Below are 21,542 nucleotides of genomic sequence, written 5' to 3' on the forward strand. Positions count from 1 at the left end.
CTAGGATGGGCTTCAAAGCTACACAGAGAAACCCTGTCTCGGAAAAAAAAAAATTCAAGGCTCGTTTTTTACAGGAAAATTAAGAAAAGGGACAAATTACCCAACTACCAGGATCCCGGTCTCTGTGGTTGTTGTGTGCAGACCTCATCTGGTCCAGTTTTTAAAATGTCCATCTACCGTCTGAAAAGATGTGCCTTTTGAATTCACACACACACACACACACACACACACACACACACACACACACACACACACTCAGCCCCAAGGTCAGCATGTATTATCCCAGCTTCCAATATCAGCTTCCCTATGTTGGAAGATTCTCAAGGAATAGTGGGATAGAGGCCTTTGGCTGCCTGCGGCATGAGGCTGTAAGACCGAGGGGTATTATGACATGCTCCAAGGGAAAGGCAGTTTTCCCTTTGGCCAACCAAGGCTCCCGCCCATTGGGGCAAGGGAGCCGGACCCACATGGAACAGAGGCCTGGGGAGCAGCCCTCAAGGGCCCAGAAGAAGAAGGTCGAGGCTCAGCCGGAGACCCTGAATCAGACTGTCTCCGGCCGTGGTCGGGTGCTGCTAATAAGAGAGTTCTTGAAGCAGGAAGAGAGCTACACGACCCTGCAGAACTTTCCGGGTCAGCCTCCGAAGGATCCGAACGCTGAGCCCACCTGCAGCCAAGCAACAGACTGCCAACGTAGGTCCAGCAGTGCCAGGCGGGGACTCAAGCGTACCGGCGACTGCTTGGCAGACAGCCCTGAAGCCCCAGCCACCAAGTCCAAGTGCCTGGCGGAGAAGTCGGAGAGGCCGGAGAGGCCGGAGAACCTGGAGAAGCAGCAACTCTTGGATCTCAAGGAAAAGGACTTGCCCGACTTCGAGGAGCCTCGAGCTCTATCCGAGGTCCCCAGCTCGGAGACGGCAGAGATCGCCGAACTAGGCTCGGAGCCTGGCAAGCAGCTGCTCCTGGTGCTTTGCCACGCGTCGGCGCTGGGCACGCAGCTGCCGCGGCTGCAGCTGCTCCTGCAGCAGGTGCGCGTCCAGGACCGCCGCCCGCCAGCCGCGCTCGTCGGAATCCTAGTGCATCCACGGCCAGATGAGGAGGCAGAGTCGCGCCGCCGTCTGGAGGAACTGCTCTGCAGCGTCTTCGCTTCAGAGAACCCAGGGGTCGAGGTGCACACAGCAGTGTTCTGTCCCAGCCGCTCCCAGGGTGTCCTGGATGTCCAGCGCGCTGCCAGTCAAGCGCACATGGACACCCTAGTGGATCGCCAGACCCAGACGGATGGTGAGGGGCCCGAGGGTGGAGACTGGGACTGTTGTTCCCCTGAGAAGCAAGCAAATCCCTGACCTACTGCCCTGTGTTGGCGCCGGCAGAAGTTTGGGGGTACAATTTGCGTGGTAATGAGCCAGTGTCCTTTTCCCAAGATGTGCGGGCTGGGACAATCTGAAGCGCTCAAGTTAACCCAGAGGGTTACCTCTCCCATCCATCTGCCCTGCCCACAGTTTAGGAGAAATCATGTTTTTATAACATCCTGATGGGTGTTGTAGGACCTATAATAGCCCACCCTCTCCTCTCCAAATTCACTGATCAAGCCCTTCCTGGTTCTTTAGTGGGCTACTTCTCTCCTGTTACTCCTCCGGGGGGGGGGGGGGATAAAAATGTCAATAAAACAGCCTAGTGGGCCAGTCACTGCCAAAGGCTCTCACCTCCAGGCTTCACAGCAGCTCTCTAAGGTTGCTCTTCAGGAGAGCAATTCTACTCAAACCCCTGTGGCCCTAGGGGCTAATTTGTGGCCTAGGGTCCTTGAGCAGTAGGGTCTTAACATGAGCTTCCAGCACTTTCTGTTTCCAGAAGCTCCTTTCAGTGACAGCATAGAGATCAGAAAAAAAAAAAAACATTCTGAGCACAGGAGCCTCGATGTTGCCTTACAGAGTCTCTGCCACCTTTCATCCAGTGGCCAAGATCCCTCTCTTTAGACCCTCCCACATGACATGCAAGTATAAAAGACTGCTTGATACCAGATTCAGCACAAAGAGGCGAGCTTCAGGATACATGGTGACACACTCATTCTAGTGTCCAGAACACACTGAAAGGCCAGAACCTCAGGGACAGTATTATCACTTTCAAGACCTTGTAACCTCACTACCTATCCCCCCAACCTTTTAAAACTTATTCTTTTCCTAAATAGCTGCTGACATGATTATGTTTCATATGGATAGTTTCACATGGTCGGTGCTCCTGGTTAAGAAAAGCCTCCACAGATGGGCCATTCCGACTGTGACTCTCAGAAGGGACTACAAAAATCCTAGTCCATCTTTGGCAACAGCCTCTTAATAGTAAAAATTCCCTGTCTCTGCCTAGTAGGATTGTGCTCAGTCCTTCTGCTTTCTCGCTCTCAATTTGGACAGCTTGCATAAATCCTGTTGGCTGTCCTTGCCCAGTTCTGGGCTTGGGGAAACGAAAGCTAAGACAAAGCAAGCAAAAGGCTAGTGTGTGACTGCTCTGTAGAGGAGCCAGGCTCTTGGCCGGGAACTCTCACAAAGACTTCTCCCAGCTTCTGCACCCTATTTTCTTCTCAATGGTAGAAGCACTCTCTGTCATCTGTCTCCCAGGAACACAGCCTGTGTGTCCTGTGCCCTGTGGCCTCTCTTTAGGTGAAATGGAAAAGCTATTTCATGCCTATTAGGACATTCTCCCGGTATACATATGTCCCTGCCCCCATCTGATCATTTAAACCAGTGGTTCTCAACCAGAAACAATGTTACTACCTCCTCAAAGCTCTGGTGGTATTTAGCCACAATCTAGAGAAGTTTTTAGTTATCCTGATGGGGTGCTGACCAGTCAAGGCCAGAGAGGCTGCAGAGCTTCCTATGACACGCAGCAAGCAGTCTCCTGCAGGAGATGTGATCCAACGCATAGCATCAATCACATCTGAGACTGAGGAACTGGCGTAAGCCAGGTTAAGCTCCTCCGTCAACGTCTTTCAGTGACTGAAAAGGCAATTTAGCCAAGATGCACATCATTCAGACTTCCAGTCTCTCTGGTTCTAAATGGCATCCCCTCAACTGGTCCATTGCTGTGGCCCTCAAGAAACCATCCACTGGACCCCCTTACTCCAAAACAACCGAACACACCCCAATGCCATTAACCTGAGCTTTAAACTTCCAATTCTCCATTACCTTTCTTCAATCTTCTCATACAAGAAACCTTTTTTTTTTTTCAATTCATTAATTTCAAAGCCTGTATAATCTGATTCCCTACTGCTGGCTGGAGTCACAAAGAAAAAGAACCCTTAATTGAAATTTAGTCCTTAGTGTGCTGACAAGCAGCCGGGGATGGGGAGGTATTATGTATGTAATTTAACTTTTCTGAACCTTAGTATCCTTTTTAGCAATACAATAATGTTAAATGATGATGATAATGATGATGATGATGATGATGATGATGACGATGATGATGATATAACTGGCAAAGTCTTTGCTGGCTCTAGAAGCCTGAAAATAGACCGTCTCATTTCACTGCTGATATCTGGTCTGGCCTTTGTGTGAGGCTGCTAGAGGACATTTTTGGCTTGCTAGCTCTCCCCTGACCTTGTGTCGTGCCCCCGAAACAGCTGTGGGACTCTGGCGAGGGCAGGTTATTTACCCACACAGCTTACCTAGTTCATGGAGGAAATTGTCTCTCGCTGGGAGCACATTTCTCTGTCGTGGTGTGTGACATTTAGGCTGTATTTTCAAAATGCCTTTCATTCTTCCACCCTAAAATGAAAGACACATTGTTGATTTCGAGGAAGCTTCATAGTCTATTGGACCCAACCAGTGTCTCGGGAGGTAGCAAGTCTATTTCACTGATGTAACAGTGAAATTATTCGTTTTCTGAGAGCTGGCTTAAGGTAGAGTTCTTGGCCAAATTCAAGGGTTCATATAAAAGTTCTCTCTGTGTGTGTATCTCTGTCTCTGTCTGTCTCTTCTCTCTCTCTCTCTCTCTCTCTCTCTCTCTCTCTCTCTCTCTCTCTCTCTCTCTCTCTCTCTCTCTCTCACACACACACACACACACACACACACACACACACACACATGCGCGCGCATCCATGCACCCACAGTCCCCTCCTACAGCAAAGAGGAAGAATTTCAGAGATGAGAGAGGCAGTGGGCTGTGGGAGGTAAAGTTCTAAAAGAAGCCAAATCTTCAGGAAAGTTCCCTAAAAACTTATTAAACATATGGCGACCATAGATGTTTGTGTTTGGGGATAGACATGTGGAAGCCAGTAACAGAGCTGAGAATCTATGGAATAAAAGATAGCTCACATGGACCCAGGAACACGCAGTTGGAAAGGTGCCCGAAATGGGTGTTCTGGTCACAGAACCAAAGGGATCCGGTTGTCATAGGCCCAGAGACTGTCTTAATCAGGCCCCGAAGAGACGGGGCAGCTGCTGCCCCTGCCTGTTCCAGCAGGAAGCCCCGGAAGAGGAAAGATGCCGCAGAATAGACTATGCCAGAGCCCTCGCCGTGGGATCCACCCTAGCTTTTGTGACCTCACAGCAGGTATGGGTGACTCTTGTCTGTGGGACCTTGCTGTAGTCAAAGACAAGAGCGATACCCGTAAGGGAGACGGCCTCCCTAGGGAGGGAGCCAGGGAATCCACAGCTCCATGTAGCTCCACGGTGTTAGTCTAGAAGGACCACCATGAAGAAGGTCAGAAAGAAAAAGTCTGATTCCAGGCGCCGCAGGGATTCCATTTCACCGCAGGCTAGCTCCGACTCCTCACAGCAGAACAGCTCAGAAACCCCGCCATCATGTCCAGAGCCCACCTCGCCGCCGCCGCCGCCGCCGCCGCCGCAGCCTTGCCAGGAGTCCACCCCGCCACAACAAGTTAACCCTGAGCCTGTACCGCAACAGCCTATATCTCAAGTTCTCCAAATTGAGGAACCACGTGCCTCAGCTCCGTGCCTGATGCCTTCAAAGACTGAACCCAAAGCATCCTTCCCATCCGGGAAATCAGGTGCGCAGACTTCCTGTCTAAGTAGTTCTAGCCTTGCTGCTGATAAGGTCCCAGAGCCACCAGAGGCGGGTTCTGGCACGGCCATGGTGGACAGTTAGTATGTTACCTGAGACCATGTTTAGGAAGTATGAAGGGGAGTTATTACCAGAGAGACCAGGATTCCTGGGTTTTGTCATTCCATACATCCCAGGTCTCACTGGAAATAGCCCTGAATACATAATAACATTTACCTCTGCTCTGTGGTCAGACTCTCATTAGGAGTCAGTCAGCAACTGTTTAGAAATTAAAAGCAAGGCGGGCGGTGGTGGCGCACGCCTTTAATCCCAGCACTCGGGAGGCAGAGGCAGGCGGATCTCTGTGAGTTCGAGGCCAGCCTGGTCTACAAGCGAACTCCAGGAGAAACCCTGTCTCCAAAAACAAAAACAAAAACAAAAACAAAAAAGAAAGAAATTAAAAGCAAATACAGTCTAGAAGAAGCAAGGCAGTGGTCATATGTTTTCTGACTACTTTTGTCTGGCTGTTCTCATGAGAGGCCTGACTAGTCCAGGATGATGGGGTGAGGGTGGCTGTGTGACAGTTTTTGAGAGAAGGGGGTTTTTGTTTGTCAGGTGGAAGATAAGAGGAGAATTTTTTTCCATGTTGTCTCAAGAAGTCTGACCTTGGACAGGGAGGAAAGTCAGATGAAATACAGGGTTCCTGGCTAAATTCTAACTTCAGACAAACCACAAATATTGTTATAATTGTTAGTATGTGTTCCAAATAAGCATCCTGTATTTCTGTTTGCTAAGTTTTCAACCTTTTCCACAGAAGTTACTAGAAAAGGATCTGCTCGATGTCTAAAACAAACAACAGCAAAAACAAAACCAAACAAAAAACCCACTTTGTAGCCATCAGCTCTGTTTAAAATTAAGTGGCTGGCTATCAAAAAGTGGTCTCCATCTTCTTGGACAGCCAATGAGAGGCAAAACTTCGAACAATATTAAGGGGACTCAGGTGGAGTTGGGGATTGGGATGCTTCAGACTGCTAAGGATAATGGAGAAAGCTGACCAAACTGACTGCTGACCATTCTCTCAGTACCTAGAACTCAAGCTCAGTCATCTAAGTTAATAATATTATCTGATAGTACTGCAGGGAAGGTGCTGTTCCTCTGTCCATTTTATAGATGAGGAAAACAGGATTCAAACTAGCAAACACATCCTGGAGCAGCCATTGGTACTGTTAAAAGGGGAACTTCAGTCTATTCTGATTCCAGAATCCTTACCCTTAACCACAGCTGGTCTTGCAATTCCAAGAAGCCAGCTAGTTTCTCAAGGAGGAGGACATCTTTCTCTGACCTTTCCTTGAGCCATGACCAGGTGCTCTATGTCCTTGAGCAGGCCACACTCTCTGGGCCACAACAATCCTAAGACAGTCTGAGTAGAAAACACAAAATATGGGACACAAGCGAATAAAAACTCCAAACCCAAGGAATTGCCAGGACACCGGTACTTCTGTGACCAAGCAACAACCTGTCTTTGACATGTGGCAGCTGTGTCTAACGTGAGCATCAACCTTGGAGACAAACTTTTTGGATGATAGCCTCAGAGCTGGTGTCAGCGGAAGGTAAAACTGTCCTGTATCAAATCTTTTAGGTCTTGATTTGGTCACTTAGATGAAGGGAAAGCAGGGGCAAGAAGTGGCCCACTGTATTTGTTAACTTTCTCACCATTGCGACCGGACGTCTGCAGTAACTAAAGGATGAATTGTTCATGTTGGCTCACAGTTTTAAGGTTATCCATGCATCATCAGACAACCTGATGGCAAGAAGCAGCTCGCAATGAAGAAGCCAGGAAGTGGAGACAGGAAGTGTAGTACAGGAAGTGTAGTACAGGAAGAGCCCAAGGCAAGAATAGCCTGCAAAAACATGCACCTAGTACTTCTTTCTTCCTGCTAGGCTCCACCTCCTGCCTTTTACCAACTCCCAATAATGCTACATTGTGAATCCATGAAAGAGATTAATCCAGCGGTGGTAGCGCAGGCCTTTAGGCCTTTAATCTGGGAGGCAGAGCCAGGCAGATCTCTGTGAGTTCGAGGCCAGCCTGGGCTACAGAGTTCCAGGAAGGCACAAAAGCTACACAGAGAAACCCTGTCTCAAAAAAAAAAAGAAAAAGAAAAAGAAAAAAAAAAGAAAAGAAAAGAAAACAAAGGAAGGAAGAAAGAAAGAAAAGAAAGAGATTAATCCATTCATTAGATCAGAGCCTCCACAGATCTAATTTTTCTCCAGAAACACTTAATAGACACACCCAGAGGTGTGCTTTACAGATAACCTTGTCATTTTCTAATCCAGTCGAGTTGATGACATTCATCATCATGTTCATTGATGTTATAGTGGACACCTCATGTTGCTTCTCAAGTAATCTTCCCCATCTGAGAAAGAGCAGGAAAGAAGGTTGGAAATATGGGCTGAAGACTTTTAAACATATGATGTTACTTTCTAATGCAGGCCTTTTTAATGCAAAATATTGTGGCTCAAAGCAATACTAGTCCTCCATTAGGGTGACTGTTGTAAAAAAGATAGACAAAAACAAGTTGGAGACTTAGAATTTAGAATATATAGTTAGTAGGAATGTAAAGTGGGATGGCCACTGTGGGAAACAATCTGGAAGTTTCTCAGGAAAACATCAAGTTAACATGTGACTCACTCATTAAAAACACACCCACACAGAACCCCATATGTAGTGGATAGCCATTCCAGCCTTGGCCTGGAAGTTCCAATCCCCATTGAGGGGTCCGTAATGGTCATACCTACAAGGAGGAGCTGAGAGAGGACGCTGAAGACCGAGGATCAAAAGGAGAGGCTTCTCTTGGTTCCAGGACCCTGGATGCTGGAGGTAGATGGAGCAGAGTTCTCCAGAGAACACCGCCGGACTGTGCCATACCTTTCCCAGACCCTGCAACCTAACTATCCATTCATTTGTGAGTTACGCCACTAAATAAACCTCCCTTTTAACTACGTGGAGTGGCCTTAATAATTTCACCAATAATATGTGAACATTCTAACAGCGCTGTTCATAATAACTAAATGCTGGAAACAAGCCAGATAATGAATGTCCCCCAGATAATGAATGGATAAGCTAATGTGGTATAAAATACCAGAATGTGATGAAACAGTACTTGTCAAGAAAAAAAAGTGGCATGGTTTTCTGATAATAGCTACAACACAGATAAACCTAAAAAATATTAGTCTGGTTAAAGAAATTAATCCTCCCAAGAGCTAACATATATCATATGATTTCATTTGCAAAATGCCCAGACTAGATTAGTCTATTGCCAGGGTTAGGAAGGAGAGAGATGTGGATGTCTGATGACGAGGTGAGGTTTCTTCTTCAGGAGATGGAGGTGTTGTCCCAAAGCTGCAGAGTTGGGATGGTCACACAACTTCAAAGCATAATAAAGCCACCTAGCACACTAATAGTACATTTAAGGCCTTTGAGAAAGATATTTCAATTTCAACTTTTTAAGCTGAAAAAAAGAAAGTGTTGTTTGTAGAATCCTTGCTTTCCCCATTCCAAGAAAAGCATGTGTTCATAGATAGTCTAAGCAGGAAGTGTGCTGAACTTGCTGGTTGACCAACCAGCATTCCGGCACTTAAGACTGAAGCCCTTGTCAAATCCAGTTGGAATTGTCCACCAAAAAAATGACTTGGCCAGAAACAAAGGGTACCATCTCTCAGTTCTGCTAAGTCAGGTCCCAGAAGAGCACACAAACGGTGGAATGAAACACGTGATGTTTGTCATCAGGGTGAACTGGTACCCACTACATACATGGGACGTGGCAGCACCAACTCCAGGACCCTCATGGGCAGTGCCATCACCTGCTTGCATCACTTCCTACCGGTTCCATGGAGAATTTTCACTGACTTAAAAGTTAAAAAGGCAGGATCAGGGTTGGGGATTTAGCTCACTGGTAGAGTGCTTGCCTAGCAAGTGCAAGGCCCTGGGTTCAATCCTCAGCTCAAAAAAAAAAAAAAGGGCAGAATCTCTGAGACCAGCCTGGTCTACAGAGCAAATTCCAAGACAGCCAGGGCTACACAGAGAAACCCTGTCTTGAATCCGGCAGTGATGGTACAAGCCTTTAATGTCAGCACTCAGGAGGCAGAGCCAAGAGGATCTCTGTGAGTTCCAGGCCAGCCTGGTCTACAGAACGAGAGCCAAGACAGGCACCAAAACTACACAGAAAAACCCTGTTTCAGAAAAAGAAGAAGAAGAAGAAGAAGAAGAAGAAGAAGAAGAAGAAGAAGAAGAAGAAGAAGAAGAAGAAAAAGAAGAAGAAGAAGAAGAAGAAGAAGAAGAAGAAGAAGAAGAAGAAGAAGAAGAAGAAGAAGAAGAAGAAAAGAAAGAAAAAAGAAAAACCCTGAGGTCCGATTCTGTAAAGTTCTTGCTGTACTTTGAGCCTCAGATTCCTTATCTGAAAAATGAAACCAGCAGCATTCCATGTCACAGGCTTTCTGTCACAGTTAGACATGGATAACAACAGGAAGCACTGTACAGGTATAAGCAGCCACCTTTATGTTGTAATTCTTCCCAAGTAACACCAGTCTGTACCCCACGAATTCTCCCAAGCCACTAGTCTCTCCTTGTGTTTGAAGGGTGGCACCGCAGGAGAGTGGCCTTCATGAGGCTTTCAGCCTCACATCTTTGACAATGTCTTTTAAAAAGCCTAGGGTTTCTTTTGGTAACACCGCAGCTGCCACGTGTGACTTCTCGAATTGCCCTGAGACTGTGTCCCACCCCTAGGACCCGAGTGCAGTCAGCCCTCACCTCTCTCCTTCTCTGCCCAGCAGTGCCTATGACCTATGTGGCTCCACGCTCCTGCTCCTGCGCAGCGTGCCCTGGCAGCTCTGCTTGCTGGCGTCGTCTGGGGCTGTGCCACAGCCGCATCTTCGATGTTCTTCTGCCTCGGGACTGGCAGGCCATGCCAGGGAGACAATTCCCAAACCTCCTCACCTTCTACAGGTTCCTGAACCAGTGGGAGGGTTAGAGCCTTGAATGTCCAGTTCCCAGGGCCAGGCACTGGCCTCAGACCTTATTAGCAATCGTGCAATAAATTCCTCCAAAAGCCGTAGATCTTTTCCAAAGGAAAGCCTTCCCTTCTAAATAACCAATTCTGCTTGGGTGGGCAGACTCTTGTGGTACCTTTCTCTTTTCCACGAAGCTCTCATTCCTGAGAGCACCCTCCCACCTAACCCATTATAAACTCCAGTCACCCGGGAGCTTTGTAATTACACATCAGTTGACCACTCACTTCCTTTTTTTTATCTCATAGCATACACAGGGAGCAGCTACTTATTACACTACATGTGAATTATCCTTGGAACTCATTGACAAACCTGATTGTAACTCATAAGCCCCTTCTGCTAGTAATAGCAAAACCTGCCCCATTCAGAATAGGTCACGCTGTTACCCTGAGTATCCATAAGGGCCATATATTCCAGACTGGTCTGTTATTGGTAGCCCCTCCTCCATCATGGCATCACCCAGTCTTTACTCTGCTGTTCCTCTTCCACAAAAATACCAGAAGAAATGTATCTAACCACTGTCACTCATGCAAAAGCCCCTGTCCATGTTAAGAACAGACTGAATACGGCCTCATTCTTGCAGGACTTCTGGGTTATGTGTTGGGGCTAGGAGAGGGGCCTCTACCCACAGGAGCAGCCCCGCTTGTACTCAAGACCTCACAAAAACCCCTGGAAGAGGTCCTTTCATTTGGAGGTCTCACATCCTACATCAGGAGCGCGGCTCACTGTCCCATCCTCCTCCTCTTCTTACCCTTTCCAGCTCCTCTCTTACAGAATATGAAAGGGAAAAAAAACCAAACCCACACAAATACAGAGCTGATCTGGGGGAATAAGACATACCTAGGGTCAGAGATACCATCTAGTCAATCTCACCCAGGAAGAGTCTGCCCACCACTCATCCACACAGTGTGTCCATTCACCTGCTGCCAGGTGGTGCTGTAGGCTCCCATGGGTGGAAAATCAAAGCCTGCTCTGGTAGGATGCTAGGTGCCCCGAGGGACAAACACCTAAAGACCTTCACCTTCTGATGTGTTCATCTGGAGGAGCTAGCCAAGATGCATGCATTTAGAAACCTCTTCCCCAAACAGGAAATGTTGGGTACAGGCGGGCTTCTGGGAGTTTGGGAGTAAGGTAGCACCATGTCAGCGCCCACAGCATCCTGGGATCCTCTACGGCTTAAGATGAAGAGGAGGGTAGTTTAAGGTAGTTTAAACAGGGGTCTGACTTAGGGAAACAAGGGAAAGAGGCATGAACCCCATGGCCAGGGCAAGACTTGTAGTTTTTATTTCTTTCCCACGGGAGCCCCTGCTTCCACAGTCTTTACCTTCTCAGAGGACTTAAAGCAGGCGTTCACATTAGACAAGAGCCCCTGCTTTAGTGGGCTTTCTATCAGACTGGACACTGCATTTCTGAATGCCTTCCTTGCCTTGTTTACCAGCACACTCCTTTGCTGCTCCAGGCTCTGTAGTGGGTGTAACTAATGTGTCATTTCCTGATATCTAAACCTCTGAAATGCCTCAGGGAGTTGTTGTGAAGCTTCAAGAGGACTTTGAGTGGGAGGTGTCTGGTACATGGCCTGACATCAGGCCTAGGCCAGCCCACTCTCATGCCCCAGGGTATTATTGGAAGCTTTGTTGGAAGGGGTGGGGACACCCCTTAGGAAACCCTTTCCTTCCTTGAGGAGGAAGATTGGGGGGGGACCCTGTAAGAGCCACTGTCTCCTTCCAGTACACAGACATCAATCTTTCTCCCCAAACCCCCCTTTCGGTTTGCTTTATAGAAAACCTTCAAGGAAACACTGTACTCCCCGTAACTCACGTACTTCAAGCTCTCGGAACTGTTGCTGTGGCTCTGGGGGCCCTAGGAGCTGCCTACTTCATCGCTGAATCCTTCTGAACTGGACCCCAGGCCAACGGTCCGGCAGGTATGTACGAAGATCGCCTTATCCCTTTTCTCTAGATAGAAATATCTCAAGTTGGACTAGGCCTTCAGCCAGTCAGGGTAAGTTCATGATCTAGACAACTCCTTCCTGCCTCAAGATGGTCTGCCGTGGCTCTCTCAGGCCTCTCTGGAGACCTATCATTAGAGCCGTCATGTCAGGACATAGAGCCGTCAGGATAGAGCTGCTGCCTCCTCCCTGTCCCCGACTTGCTTTGCTTCCCTAGTCCTGGATGGGAGGAAGTAGGATGAGTGGGGTAGAGGTTGCTCACTATCTCGGAGCCTTTCTCAGAACGTCTAAGAAGGCTGGTTACCCTTCTCGTCATCTCCTTGGTGGCTTGGCTCCCCTGGTGCACCCTCAACTCCAGCGACTGTTTCCACTCACACCAGTGTCCTCCAGCCTGTTCCACATGGTTCTTTGGAATATGTGTGACCTCCCCCACTCCTCACTTACAATGCACCATCTCTGCATATGAGGACGTCTTCAGTCACCTGTTTCACCTGAGCCCCCTTGAGCCCCAGAAGCAGAGCCGGAAACATGGATTGGGTGCACCTGATTCCGGAGAAAGCTGGGGTGAGTGCGGAGGCTAGAGGAAGTCGGAAAGGAGAAGGGAAGGCCTCCACCCGGCTCCACAGAGTCCCAGAATGTCATTTGTACAGCAGAGCCAACCCCTCGAGAGACACGAGGTTTCCCCTCCATGTCCCTGGGTCACTTGATCACAGTGACTATATGGGTGTAGGGAGGAAAAGCAATTTCTCAGGCTGGGGGCCAGTCACTGGAGGAAGGGTAGCTCTTGGTCATCAGCAGCCAAAATCTACCATTCAAAAAGCCAACACATCCGCTGCAAAGGGAACTGGGGAAGGTGATCACCAACAGCACCCACAGTCATCCCAACAGCTAGGTCCTGTTCAGTGAATGCTTAAAAAGTGGTGGCTGAGGAAGGGAGTGAGAGCCAAGAGAGACATTTCAGCCCACCCCTTAGTCCTCCATCTTCCCTGGGAGTGGACAGGTGATGATTATAGTCAAACATAGGTCTGGGAATCAATGCTTAAAACATAAACAGGCCGGGCAATGGTGGCGCATGCCTGTAATCCCAGCACTCGGGAGGCAGAGGCAGGTGGGTCTCTGTGAGTTCGAGGACAGCCTGGTCTACAGAGCTAGTCCAGGACAGGCTCCAAAGCTACAGAGAAACCCTGTCTCAGAATATATATATTTACATCCAAATCCTACAAATACTCCAGTGAGAGTGTAAACTCTTTTCTGGAGCTCCTGATGTCTATTCAACGATCATCTAATACTAATTAATAGTATTAAACCACCTGACCTCCAGGAAATACCACAGCACTTAAGAGCCTTGGCTTCCCTCCTCTTGGACTTGCTGGGAGTGAGGAGGTGTCTGTAGGAGATAGCTGGTGGCTATTGTGCCTTGTTATCATATCAGCATGGTGCCTGAGAAGATTCTGGCTTTGGAGTCAATTTAACAATCTCTAGTCTAGACTGTGCCGCCTGGACTCAGTGTTAGGAGCATGTTCTTAACTTCTCTGGTGGAGAGTAACAGCTCTCTCCAAAGATAATGGTCATGAGGATTCAGAGAGATTCAGAGGTGTCCTAGGCAGGGCCACTGCCTAAGGTGGGGCACATGAAGGATGCAAGCATTTTATCTATGAGATTCCTTATAGTGTCACTGACTGCTTGAAGTATGGGTTCTGCAAGCATACAGGCTTAGGGTTAGATGTCCCTTTGGCATCCAGTGCCTGGAGCCTGGGGCAGGCTCTGACTTCTTATTCTCTTCCCATTAAGTGGAGATAATACCAGCAGAACCCTCTTTTTGGAAGACTGAGTTTTAAAAATTAGTGATGGAGAGATGTCTCAGCCAGTAAATTACTTGCCTTGCAAGCATGAGGACCTGAGTTCAGATCCCCAGCACCCATATAAAAAGCAGGATCCAGCAGTGCAATCCCAATGCTGAAGAGCTAAGTAAGGCAGGAGGATTCTTGGGCTTCTCTGGACAGCCAGTCTAGCCAACCAGTGAACTCTAGGTTCAGGGAGAGACTACACCTCGTCTCAAAAGTAAGGTGGAGAGCATCTGAGGGAGACATCATGTTGACCTCTGGCTTCCATACTTACATGTATCAATCAGTACACACATGCAGAGACAGACTGGCGGAGAGGGGGCAGAGGAGGGGGAGGAGAAGAGCGTGTGCTGCTACAAAACCACGCATTAGGTCACCTGAGACAAACCAGGATCCTCTGCAAGAACAAGTGTTCTTAAGGGCTCAGCCATTTCTCCAGACCTTTAATTAGCTTTTGAAGTAACAAGTTCCTTTATGGCATTTTCACATATATTTAATTTGGGTTGATTCTCCCCCGACTCCTCCCATCTCCCCACCCTCCCATCCGAACTGTACTCTTCTGTCCAGGAATTGCCCCTTCCACGTCTCTTGTGACCTATCCTCCTCCTCACACCCTTACTTAAAGCCTTTTTCTTCTATCTACTGGCCCCTTTCTAGCTTCCTGACACCTACTCACATTTATTCCCACATACATATGCAAATCTGCTTCCTCTTAGAGAAAGATGCTCCCAGAATTTTCCTTCCTACCTAGAGCTTGGGGAATCACCGTCTCCCTCAGCAAATTCCTCAGCTGATAAAGAGGCGACAAAAGCAAAAGGTTCCTTTGGGACATTGAATATGGTCAAAGCCAGCACCATCGCCAACCTCTGGGGGGATGAGGCTCCCTCTTCGCTGCTGCGGTCTCTGGAGGAATGGGGAGTTAGCAGGGAGGATGCTGACCCTGGCAGAGCCGAGAGGATGCTCTTAGACGTTACTGTCACAGCCTTGGGGTGAAACAGTGTAGCCGACTTCAACTGAAGAAGGAAACGTGAAGAATGGGAGATATCCGTGAGGAAGAAAGAGAAGGTAGAAGGAAGAGAGAGAGGTGGGGAGAGAGGAAAGAAGAAGAGAGAAAGAGGAGGAGCAAGAAGAGGAGGATGATAAAAGGAATTGGAATTCTAAAATAATTTACTTTTTTTGAAAAAAGCATGTAGCTGTTGAACCCTCATAGATAAGACTGTAAAAGTTGAAAGTTGTTGAGATCGGTCACAAGGGGCTGATGAAGCTAATGGCCCTGTCATTTATTTATTTTTCCTTACAGATCCAGTTTCCATCAAAGGATCTCACTTGTCACCAAAATAGAGAGAGAAAAATATCTTGTCTCTTCTCTTCATTTTATGTTATGTTATTTAGTTAGTTTTTCGAGACAGGGTTTCTCTGTGTAGTTTTGGTGCCTGTCCTGGATCTCTCTCTGCAGACCAGGCTGGCCTCGAACTCACAGAGATCCGCCTGGCTCTGCCTCCCGAGTGCTGGGATTAAAGGCGTGCGCCAGAGGCGGTGGCGGTGGCAGCGGTGGCAGCTGCCGCCACCACCACCCACTACCACCACTGCTGGGCTTATTTTTTTATTATTTTGGAGACAAGGACTTCTATGTAGCCCATATTAGCCTTAAACTCATAATCCTCCTACCAGAGCCTGCAGAGTGCTAGGGTTACAGGCATTTTGTGCCCCCACACCCAGCTAGAAATCTGTCTTCAGTGTCTTTTGCTCAGAAATATGGAAGTTGGATCCGGCACACAGTCGGGGAGGTAAGTGTCTTTAAGATGTTTAGAGCTGGAGTAGGAACCCACCGTTCCTGGTCTTAGCCTCTCTGCACACTCTGCATACAATCAACAAGACAATGTGTTTTCATTTTTCTCACTCTAAAAGCAAGAATTGCAAGGGTCAATTCAGTGCCTGATTTGACTAATCAGATTCACCTCAGGCCAGTTAGTAGAGGCAGGAGGGATAAGCTAACAAAAAGCCTGTGTTCTAGGAGGCAAGAGCCCTGAACCCAGCAGGGCTATCTCTAGGAAATGGCCCCTCTTAGCATTTCTTGTGATGGGTCCTGACCTGCTTACACCCTATAGATGCTTCTAGCCAATGCTGAGTGAGCTTTTTCTTCTCTTAGTCAGGTAGACTCATCGTCAACAGAAATCTCAGCAGATACCCCTGGAAGAGGCAGATATGACAAGGAAAGGAGATGGACAGCACTGGTTCCAGGGGCCTCTGCAGGCAGCTGGAGTCAGACTTTGCTGGTGCCACCCTGGAAGATGGCACTAGACACCACCAGAGTAATCCCACCCAAGAGCAAACTAAGCAGTGAACAGCCACTCCTGTCTACCATTGATGGAGGCCTACTAGGAGAGAAAGGCTGTACTTCTGTCCTCCTCTGGAGAGGAAACCTGTAGACAGAGAAGAGTAGATGTCAGAGAAAGCTGTGCCTAACTATTGTGGGGCAGGAGAAGGTGGGCTAAGAACTTGCTGTTTCTCTAAGAGTTGCCCAAGGGGAAATCTAGCCAGACTGCCCCAATGAGTCAGGGGACTGATCTTCCTGTAGCAGTAGATAGAAGTGGATGGGATAGGCCAGGCTGGTTAGTTACTGGGATCCCCAGAACTCTGGAATCTTTGTTTAAGGTGATCCCAGCAAACACCACTAGCTAAAGGAAATGTCCAGGGAACAGAGGTGGCCAGCACTGGGATTCCCTCCTTGAGCCGATAAAGCCTTCTCTGAAAAGTCAGGCTCTTGAAGAATGCATAACAAGAGACACAGGAGGGTTGTGCTTCCGCCCTGTGCTACGGTTGGAGATGAAGCAGCCACAGATATCAGAAACCTAGTGGCCACTGTTTTGGCAAGGCCTGACTCCTATGACTGAAGATGAACTCCTCTCCCTGGTGTATTAATTAGACCCCCTTTATTGTAAATAACTTGGCAAAACCTTGACCCTGGTTAGACACAGCCCTCTGCCCCGCACACAGGCCGTGCAGGCTTATGCAGACACACTTGGAGCTGCTTACCCACACAAGCCAGACTCACGTTAGTTCCTCTCTCACTCTGTTCATTTTCTTGATCTCTCTCAGTGCCTCATGTATCCCAGGCTGGCCATGTCTCCCAGGATGGTCTCATGTATCTCAAATTCCCTATGTAGGAGGAGAAGAAATTCTCTGAGAAGACCTTGAACCCTCCTGCCTCCACATCACATGTGCTAGAATTACAGGCATAAACCACCATGCACAGTTTACGCTGTACTGAGGATCAAACCCAGGGCCTTGTGCATTCTAGACAATCATGTGAGCAACTGAGATGCATCTCTAGTCCCAGACTTACTCTAAATACCTGACCACGGACTCTGGGTGGGACTGTGAGCCGCTAGGCTCAAATCACCTTATATTCCTCAATCACTTATCTGTTGTCCTCAAACCTCCTCCACCTCCTTCCCCCTATTTCTAAGACTCTGCCCACAGTGCCTGTTACCCTGTCCCTGAGGCACTGACCGATGGGACCATGCTGACCACATATATGTTCTAGGAACCAAAGTAAATGGACTCAACTATCATGGATTCTTTTGGCTGGCTGCTTTTATTCAACACAATGTTTTGAATTTATATTTTGGTCCTATATATAGCAATTGTTCTCTTTTTATTTCTAAGTGTGCCTCCACTCATCTGCTACTGATAAAGTGCTATTTACAGGTAGGGTTCATAAATGAAGCTAATGTGCTTGTGTACTTTTTTAAATAAAAGCAAAGTTTTCATTTTTTTTAAAGACCTAGAAAAGAAATTGGTGAGACATTTTCTGAAGTGTTTGTACCATGTGAGACTCCTCCATCAGAACTGTGAGTGCTCTGGAGGCGCCACACTACCCAGCCATTTAGTGAGCCAGTGCATGGTACCCCTCTGGACCAGCAAAACACTTTACTGACCCACTGCTAGACCTTTACTAAGGGATTGACAGTAAATGTTTAGCTGTGAAAGTGATTTTATAGTCAGGGTTAAAACAGTCATATACACAGAATACAAATATAATAAATGGTATAAATAGAACACTAGATGGTTGAAATTCAGAGGAAGTTGAAATGGGTGATTGTTGTGGGAACCAGGTGAGGGCTCATTTAGGGGTTCATGGCATGGCACCTACAACACTCTGCAGAAGGGTTAGTTTAAGCAGAAAGCCATTGAGAAATAACTCTTTGACCTGATCTACCTGAAAACAGAGCACAATTTCTGCTATTACCATGAGATGACCTCACCCCAGGAAGGGTAAACAGTCTTGTCCCTGGAGACAGCTTACAGGGAAACCACCCCACACAAAGCTTGCCTCATCTGCCACTGGTGACCCCACATTCTTACCCTTCCACAGTTGGCCACCATACACACTCAGACCTTTTAAAACTTCCCTACAAAAGTTTCCATTTGTGAAGACGCTCTCTAAGTCCTTCCTTTGGTTATTTCTCTGAATGCCCTCATGTGTGTATATGCTGCCTCGTTAATAACTTGGTTTTTTCTTGTTAATCTGCCTTTTGTCAGTCTAATTTGGAGGGCACTGTCAACAAACCTAACATGGGTAAAGGAAAAAGGATTTTTCCCTCCACATTAGATATGAATTTTTTCATCTCAATCCCCAAAATCTGTATGTTAAAACATAAGCCAATCCCCAATATGTCAGTATTAGAAGGTGGGGCCTTTGGAACATGATTAGATCAGGCACTCATAAATGAGTTTAGTACCTTTATTAAAACAAAAGCAAAAGGTCTCGGGGCTGAGGATGTAGCTCAGTTGTAGAATGTTTGCCTAGTATGTACAAAGCCCTGGCTTCAGTCATTGGCACAACATAGACCTGCAATCCCAGCACTCTCTAGGCAGAGGCAGAAGGATTAGAAATTCAAGATCATCTTCCACAGCATAGCAAACTCAAGACCAGTCTGGGCCACAGGAGACCCTGCCTCAAGCTCAGTTGTGCCTCCAAAAAATGTCTCCTCTGCTCTCATGCCTCACAACACTGAAGACTCCTGAAAACCTCTGTGACCTCAGGAGGAGAGGAGACTTCTCCACACCAGCAAGCAACACTGATGCTGTAGTCAACATCCTTGGGTCTTTCCAATCCAGTTCTGGCACTACCTGCCTGGAGATAGATCCTACAGGTTGAGGACTCAGATCTCAAGACTGCCCCCATCCAGCAGGTTCTAGACCCAGACGCTGTGCTTCTGACCCACTGGCATAAATCAAAGTTTCCCCAAGCTCTCCTCGTATTCAGGTTTGCTAGAATGACCCTCTAGGGACCCAAGGAAACATATTTATTATCTACAGAGGCGGGGTGGTGGTAGTGCATGCCTTTAATCCCAGCACTCGGGAGGCAGAGGCAGGTGGATCTCTGTGTTTGAAGCCAGCCTGGTCTACAGAGTGAGTTCCAGGACAGCCAGGACTGTTGTGCAGACAAACCTTGTCTTAAAAACAAAAAAATCTCCTGTGGTTATGGGGTGGAGCAAGGAACTTCCCTGTCCTCTCATGCACCATCCTCTGTGAACAGCTCTGCAGGATCGCCCCAGCCTTGTCTATGGAGACTTTATTGCTTAGGCATGACACAAGCACAGACACCAGTGCAGAGACGTAATTGGACAAAAAGAGGTTGTTCCAGTGATGACAGACTGAATGGGTGGGGGAGCAGACACAGCAAGGCCTGTTAGGATTCCTCTTAGCATCTCTGGGCAGCATTTCTCCCTCTAGGGTAATGGGGAGGCTGTTGTGACCTCTGGTAGATCATAGAATTTATTTACAGTCAACTGCAAGATGGCTAGAAGACTGGAGTTTCTACAGCTGACCTGGGGAAAAGAAATTCTAGCTTTATGGCCTGCACTAGAGAGGGAAAGCCAAAAGGGGTAAGTATAAATGTAAAATGCACACATTGTACCACACAGGTATTTTTGAGACAGCAGTACAAATAGACTAAGATATTCCCTACACTATTTTTGTACATTCTCAACTTTTTCTGTCATTGTTTGCTGATGAGAAATGTCCGCTGATCTCTGGGTCATGAAGGAGGCCCCCTCGGAAGCAGGAGTTAAAGGTAAAAGGCTGGTCAGGTGCCTTAGCAAGGGAAGACACTTGCCCAAACCTGATGACCTGGACTTGCTCTCCAGACCCACATTTCAAAAGCACCAATGCACATATACAAAATAATAAACATAATTTTAACAAAACGATCCCCTACTGGCTTCCTATCTCACTCGAAGACAAGGTCCCCAAACACCACTCTGACAGCATCTGTGTATGCTTGCTTGCTGTTTCTTGCCTCTGTGGGGAAACCTCCTGCCTGAATCTCTGTACTGGCTGTTCCTGTCACACCTTTCCCCAAGAGTCCCTAGCTATCTATCTTCAGCTCTGGTTAGTCACTCGATCAAGCTAGGGTCCACCCTGTTTAAAACTACAAATCTCCATGCTGATCTCCCACCAGCACTCAGTACCTTCTAACATACTATAAACTATGCGTCCAGACAAAATAAAGCCATTTTCTTGGTCTGGGCCCTAGAACCAAAAGCCAAATGGTTCTCAACCTGTGTGTCAAGACCCCTTTGGGGATTTGAATGACTTTTTCACAGGGGTCATATAGCAGATGTCCTGCATATCAAATATTTACATTATGATTCATAACTAGCAAAACTACAGTTACAAAGTAGCAACAAAATTTTTGGTTGGACATCACAACATGAGGAACTGTACTAAAGGACCGCAGCATTAGGAAGGTTGAGAACCACTGGTCTACGGGTTAGACAGCTGATCCTAGAACAAAATCCTCTGTGGTGATAGTCCATGCATGCCAATGACTTTGAAATGCATTCTGGTGGGGGGGGGGTGTCAAAACTGCACATCTGGACTACTCAGCTCTGTGATCCCCTCCTCCCCCGCAGTGCACACAGCGTATCTGAAGCAAGATCTAGGATAGCGGTACTAGGGATCCTCTGACACTCTATCTTTGTCCTTCCTGAAGGTCACTCCAACAGGCTGACCACAAACTGCAGAGGGAGGGCCTGTGTCCTAGGAGAGGAGTCATGAATGAGAACAGATGCGAGCTAAAACCTCCGCGGTTCTCACAGTGATCTCCAAGAGGCGCTGCCTGCCATGGCTCAGGGACCTACCATGGGTTTTTGTACTGGGGCCAAAGCCTTATGGTGAACGCTTGGAGTCAGGTGTTAAATGTCTTCCTTCTCCAGGCTGTTTCTGCCTCTTGAGAACAAAGATGAGGTAGGGATCAGTCCAAGGTAGCATTCATAAACTACACAGGTGACTCCTAAGGCAAAAGGGATAAAAAGGAAACCCTTAGGAAGAGGGAGGTGAACCCCATTCAAACTGGAGCAGCCAGGCCCCACCCACCAAGGCGCTCAGCCGGCTATACAAAGACATATCCTTGAGCAAGAGGACGCTCAAAGCTGGGAAAAGAAGCCTTCCTGGGCCTTGGCTGCGGGTTTGCCTCTCATGGCTCAGCTCCCTGGAAACCTCCGGGAAGAAATGACTCACACACACATCCCAGCATCCTCTGCTCTTGGCAAAGGCAGCTTCTTGCCTCTCTGGCCTGGAGCTGCTGGGGGGTATGAAGTGTGGATGCTTTCTCCTCTTGTCCCTGCACTGTTCACAAACTCAGAAAGACCTCATTCACGGCCGGCCGGCTATTGAAAGCTTGCTGGAAA

At 47.7% G+C, this 21,542-nt stretch overlaps 1 protein-coding gene and 1 long non-coding RNA gene across 6 annotated transcripts; one reads left to right on the top strand and one right to left on the bottom strand.

The window, feature by feature from the left end:
- The first annotated feature begins 458 nt into the window (after positions 1–458).
- Spata3 (spermatogenesis associated 3) lies at positions 459–17,576 on the top strand. Of its 5 annotated transcripts, XM_036173246.1 has the most exons (5): positions 4,317–4,536; positions 4,741–4,993; positions 9,817–9,988; positions 11,831–11,974; positions 15,992–17,576. In XM_036173246.1, exons 1-4 carry the CDS (start codon positions 4,336–4,338, stop codon positions 11,934–11,936), a joined length of 732 nt encoding a protein of 243 aa, XP_036029139.1. In that variant the 5' UTR covers positions 4,317–4,335; the 3' UTR covers positions 11,937–11,974; positions 15,992–17,576. The 5 variants fall into 5 exon arrangements, with proteins under 5 accessions (XP_036029136.1, XP_036029137.1, XP_036029138.1 ...); XM_036173247.1 differs by having other exon boundaries at positions 4,469–4,993; XM_036173243.1 differs by lacking the exons at positions 4,317–4,536; positions 4,741–4,993; positions 9,817–9,988 and adding an exon at positions 459–1,275.
- On the bottom strand, positions 3,473–21,179 carry LOC118573129. Its single transcript, XR_004943590.1, has 3 exons — positions 20,994–21,179; positions 16,898–17,001; positions 3,473–3,749 (listed from the first exon to the last, which is right to left on the bottom strand). It is a non-coding gene; the product is annotated as an uncharacterized LOC118573129 (long non-coding RNA).
- Positions 21,180–21,542: the final 363 nt, after the last annotated feature.

The sequence above is a fragment of the Onychomys torridus genome, chromosome 23, assembly GCF_903995425.1.
Source record: "Onychomys torridus chromosome 23, mOncTor1.1, whole genome shotgun sequence".
NCBI classification, from domain to species: Eukaryota; Metazoa; Chordata; class Mammalia; order Rodentia; family Cricetidae; genus Onychomys; species Onychomys torridus.